The sequence below is a fragment of the Engystomops pustulosus genome, chromosome 2 (assembly GCF_040894005.1).
Source record: "Engystomops pustulosus chromosome 2, aEngPut4.maternal, whole genome shotgun sequence".
Taxonomy (NCBI): Eukaryota; Metazoa; Chordata; class Amphibia; order Anura; family Leptodactylidae; genus Engystomops; species Engystomops pustulosus.
Window position 1 is genome coordinate 55,813,247 of NC_092412.1, and position 6,000 is coordinate 55,819,246.

At 41.6% G+C, this 6,000-nt stretch overlaps 1 protein-coding gene across 1 annotated transcript in view; it reads left to right on the top strand.

The window, feature by feature from the left end:
• NCKAP1L (NCK associated protein 1 like) overlaps positions 1-5,302 on the top strand; it is a 158,684-nt gene extending 153,382 nt beyond the window's left edge. The window contains exon 31 of the mRNA XM_072134686.1: positions 3,954-5,302. Coding sequence (XP_071990787.1) covers positions 3,954-4,073 — 120 coding nt within the window. The 3' untranslated portion in view covers positions 4,074-5,302. The remainder of the gene's footprint in view (positions 1-3,953) is intronic.
• The last annotated feature ends 698 nt before the right edge of the window (positions 5,303-6,000 follow it).

Here is a 6,000-nt window from a genome sequence, read left to right on the forward strand (position 1 = left end):
ATAAATTTTCCCACTTCGGTCTTTGCGATGGATATGTGCGTCACTAAAACACAGTGGTCGCAAGTCTGACTCCAAATTGCTCCCAATTTGATAGTAGATGCACTGCAGCAAGTACAGCCACCAGCAGATCAACCAGAAATCAAATATATATAACGCTACTGTAGGCGTAATTAAGACGTTTGTATTCTCCTATGGCTATTTTCTAGCCAAGTATTACAGCACACTACTATGCCAGATGAGATGACGCTGAGTTATGAAAAAAATAAACGTAAAATAAAAAAGGAAATGGCAGACTGTGCCTAGTTGAAATACAACCCCGGGCCCTAATAAATTTTCCCACTTCGGTCTTTGCGATGGATATGTGCGTCACTAAAACACAGTGGTCGCAAGTCTGACTCCAAATTGCTCCCAATTTGATAGTAGATGCACTGCAGCAAGTACAGCCACCAGCAGATCAACCAGAAATCAAATATATATAACGCTACTGTAGGCGTAATTAAGACGTTTGTATTCTCCTATGGTTATTTTCTAGCCAAGTATTACAGCACACTACTATGCCAGATGAGATGACGCTGAGTTATGAAAAAAATAAACGTAAAATAAAAAAGGAAATGGCAGACTGTGCCTAGTTGAAATACAACCCCGGGCCCTAATAAATTTTCCCACTTCGGTCTTTGCGATGGATATGTGCGTCACTAAAACACAGTGGTCGCAAGTCTGACTCCAAATTGCTCCCAATTTGATAGTAGATGCACTGCAGCAAGTACAGCCACCAGCAGATCAACCAGAAATCAAATATATATAACGCTACTGTAGGCGTAATTAAGACGTTTGTATTCTCCTATGGCTATTTTCTAGCCAAGTATTACAGCACACTACTATGCCAGATGAGATGACGCTGAGTTATGAAAAAAATAAACGTAAAATAAAAAAGGAAATGGCAGACTGTGCCTAGTTGAAATACAACCCCGGGCCCTAATAAATTTTCCCACTTCGGTCTTTGCGATGGATATGTGCGTCACTAAAACACAGTGGTCGCAAGTCTGACTCCAAATTGCTCCCAATTTGATAGTAGATGCACTGCAGCAAGTACAGCCACCAGCAGATCAACCAGAAATCAAATATATATAACGCTACTGTAGGCGTAATTAAGACGTTTGTATTCTCCTATGGCTATTTTCTAGCCAAGTATTACAGCACACTACTATGCCAGATGAGATGACGCTGAGTTATGAAAAAAATAAACGTAAAATAAAAAAGGAAATGGCAGACTGTGCCTAGTTGAAATACAACCCCGGGCCCTAATAAATTTTCCCACTTCGGTCTTTGCGATGGATATGTGCATCACTAAAACACAGTGGTCGCAAGTCTGACTCCAAATTGCTCCCAATTTGATAGTAGATGCACTGCAGCAAGTACAGCCACCAGCAGATCAACCAGAAATCAAATATATATAACGCTACTGTAGGCGTAATTAAGACGTTTGTATTCTCCTATGGCTATTTTCTAGCCAAGTATTACAGCACACTACTATGCCAGATGAGATGACGCTGAGTTATGAAAAAAATAAACGTAAAATAAAAAAGGAAATGGCAGACTGTGCCTAGTTGAAATACAACCCCGGGCCCTAATAAATTTTCCCACTTCGGTCTTTGCGATGGATATGTGCGTCACTAAAACACAGTGGTCGCAAGTCTGACTCCAAATTGCTCCCAATTTGATAGTAGATGCACTGCAGCAAGTACAGCCACCAGCAGATCAACCAGAAATCAAATATATATAACGCTACTGTAGGCGTAATTAAGACGTTTGTATTCTCCTATGGCTATTTTCTAGCCAAGTATTACAGCACACTACTATGCCAGATGAGATGACGCTGAGTTATGAAAAAAATAAACGTAAAATAAAAAGAAACTGGCAGACTGTGCCTAATTCTACTCAAACCCCTAATAAATTTTCCCACTTTGGTGTTTGAGGTGGATATGTGTGTCACTAAGAGCTAAACACAACGGTAGCAAGTCCCCCTGCTAATTCCTCACAATATGGTACTAGCTGCAAATAAAAAAAAAAAAAATTATAACGTTATTGTAGCCCTAAGAAGGGCTGTTGGGTTCTTTAAGAATCACTCCTGCCTAACAGTAAGCTAATAGAACACCCTAACGCTTTCCCTGAGCAGCAGCAGCTCTCTCCCTAGCGGCATCCAGACAGAGAATGATCCGAGCAGCGCGGGCAGCGGCTAGTCTATCCCAGGGTCACCTGATCTGGCCAGCCAACCACTGCTATCTACGTGTAAGGGTACCACGTCATGCTGGGTGGAGTGCAGAGTCTCCTGGCTTGTGATTGGCTCTGTTTCTGGCCGCCAAAAAGGAAAACGGCGGGAGCTGCCATTTTCTCGAGCGGGCGAAATACTCGTCCGAGCAACGAGCAGTTACGAGTACGCTAATGCTCGATCGAGCATCAAGCTCGGACGAGTATGTTCGCTCATCTCTAGTTACTACCATAAATCTAAACAAATTTGGTTCTCTATTGGGAGATGGGCGGTTCTGAGCTGTAGCAAACAGCTTGGTACTGCCCAAGTAGAGAAGCAAAAATACTGACCATGACTTCTCTGAAACAGTATACCAAGAAAGAATATTCCAGCCTAGAATCATTGGATACAAAAAGTTGGAGTTGATGGAGGTGGTGAAAGATCAGCTTTAACTCATAGCAAACACAGCTGTGCTCATTCCTTAGTTCTAGGTTGACATGTTCAATATATTTTCAATCACATCCTTGTTTGATTCCTTAAAGGGAACCTGTCATTAAAAAAGTAATTTTTACATAATGACAAGTTCTAATAGCTTCTGGCATGTTGATTTAAAAAATGAATAGTTTCACTGCTTTTTAATTGTCTCTTTAACATTACCTGGCTCCCTGACGTGTGTGATGAGTCCTGGGGGAGGGGCTGTGGGTAGTTCACATGAGAATTGCTTGTGGCAGTGAGCAACATAAGTGGGAGGACGGGAGCAGGGGTGAGGCTGAGGAAGGGGGAGGACAATGAGTGAGGATGAGTGGAAAAGAAATTGAAGAGAAGATGACTTGCCATTTGACTGACCACCCCTAACCCTAACTCCCCCCCCTTCCCTCCGGGACTCACCACACACTGCTGTCTGGGGACCAGGTGATGTTAAAGAAAATATTAAAAAGTACTGGAATTATTCAGATGCATGCAAACAACATATTCAAAATGAACATGCCAGAGGTTATTGGAACCAGTCATCATGTAAAAGTTATCTTTTTGATGATAGATTCTCTTCAAACATAAAAACAGACCCTAAACCATAATGAATTGTGTTTTTAATACAAATCCAATAGTAATTAAGACACACTTTTAAATATTTGAAGCATATCATTAATATTAATTATTAATATTGCCTGTTTTTTGGCTAATAGGCTTTGGAATACTTAATGGGGCTCATTTACTAAGGGTCTGCGGGCCGCATTTTTGTCAGGTTTCCGATTAGCACCGCATTTAACAGGTTTTTTGGCGCATTGGCGCCAGCTTTCACGCGAAACAAATCAGGGGCCGGGCCGTCGGATGATCCGACGGATTCGGACAACACGCAGGATTTAACATCCTCTTACAACCATCGGGAAGAAGAAGGTGAACTTCTGCAGACCTCAGCGTGGGAAGCGACAGATGCAGGATCTCGGGCGCACGATGTTGGTGAATCGCGACGACTCCATCTTCGTCGGACCGTCCGGATCGGGGATCGCGACAGGACCGGGTAAGTAAATGTGCCCCAATATGTTTATGTAAGTGGACCTGAGTGAAATATCAATGTATGAGAAGCTTTAGTTGGTGATATTCTCTCGATATACCTTCAACAAATCTTTAGCCTGTACTAGTTTTAGGCAGGTTCCCCCACAGATGGGTTTCCCATCTAACCAGCTGTGTTCTGCTTGTCTTTCAGATTGTGGAGGAGTCTTCTTTCCTGACTGTGGATATGCTGGAATCCTGCTTTCCTTATGTGTTGCTCCGGAACGCCTATCATGAAGTCCACCGCAACTTCCCCACCATAATGTCTTCATGATTCCCATAAGTCCCTGTTATATTCCTACACGTATGGAGATCCTACATTGTTTATCGATAACCACAAAAGCCTCAGGCTCACATTTCTCATTCTGTACCATGTGCAGAATAATGGTATCATTCCCAAATAACTCCCGCTCTGAGATTTCTTCCTCTATCACTTTTAATAAGAAAGTAACAAAATTGTTGTTTTCAGCAAGAGCGAAGGCAAAGCGATAACAACAGAACAAACAGCGAGGATTTTGCTGCCAATTATATTTGCCTGCAGCCCGAGGAAATCACACGCCGCATTGCTCTTAAAATGCCAGAGTTGTCATTGTTTTTCTGTTTCCTCATTTGTTTTTCTGGACACTTCACTAAAATCTACTAAAAAGAGTTACATGAACTAAACGATATGTATTGTAGTAACTGAGAACAGTATTACTGAGATCAATGGTTTGATGAGCTGTAAAAAGCCACTTCGATTATTTGAGTACATCGGCGCGGCAGATAAGTTAAAGGAAACTGCCACAAAGCTAGAAATTCGGGTATGTTATAGAGCAGATCGATGCTTACTTTTTTAGGATCTTTTATGCAACCTTTTCCCCGACCGATTCACTAAGATAGTGGCGAGACTGGCCCGACAGAGTTCTCCATCTTTTTTGTGATGCATCTTTAACATAGGGCGTGCAACACAATTTGCAAGTAAATATGGCGCTTGGTCTGAATCAGTCCCCTAATTTGTGTCACATGGAAGCCAGCGCAGACCCTTCCTAAATACCTGTGCACGCCATTTTAGTCTAGAAGAAGGTGCAAAGTCCAACAAAAGTTTGGTGCAAAGCCCTTAGCAAATGTGCCCCTATGTATAATCGCTCAGTCCCCTCCTCCTGCTCCATAACATGCAGAAAGAACACCATTTACAATCTGCTCACTTCCTCCTGCTCTACAACAAGCTTGCTGCAGATAGAACACCATGTACAATCTGCTCAATTCCTCCTGCTCTATAACAAGCTTGCTGCAGATAGGACACCATGAACAATCTGCTCAGTTCCTCCTGCTCTATAACACGCTGCCTGCAGATAGAACACCATGTACAATCTGCTCAGCTCCTCCTGCTCTATAATATGCTGCCTCCACAAATTGTATCACGTACACTGTTATCCTTTAAAAACATTATTCTTTTTCCTGATCTAAAATCGTTATTGTATAAAGCCAAGACCATCTTTTATAGTCACGATTAGAAAAAATATGAATAAATAACTCTTTAATACTTACTTTGTCACATCTATTTTTATAATAATTTAGTTATATGAAGTTATGGTAAACTTTTAAGAAACTTTAAAGAACACTCTAAGGTGCGGGATGTCTTCCCTGTAATATAATATACAATTTTTATGATCTGCAGATGATATATATGCAATTGCTGATCTTATACAATCTAGTGAATTAGTAAAAGGGCCAATTTTGTTCCCTGGCTACACTGCACTGGGTCCTGCAAGAGTGTAGCACTCGGGTATCTAAGCTGGTAAAGTGGGAAGGTTAACTAGGCATGACGTACCATTGTAGAGAAGGTGATTCAACGCAACTTCAATCTATATGGAAGGGTAGATGCAAACACAGGGTAAGGGAGAATAACAGTGCAGTTATTGCATGGAGCCAACACACTGAAATAAATGGGTTTTCAGGTTACGCTTGAAGGATTGAAAGGTGGGGGACAGTCTGATGTTTTGGTAGAGAGTTCAAGAATATGGGAGATGCACTGGAGAAGTAAATTGGAGTGTAAATCCCTTACTGTGCAATGCTGTGGTATTATGCTGTGGATTTGCCGTGCGATAATACGTAATACATATCATGTTCAGATACATACTGTGCCTACAACAAGTAGTATTCAACCCCCGGCAGATTTAGCAGGTTTGATAAGAAGCAAATAAGTTAGAGCCTTCAAATTT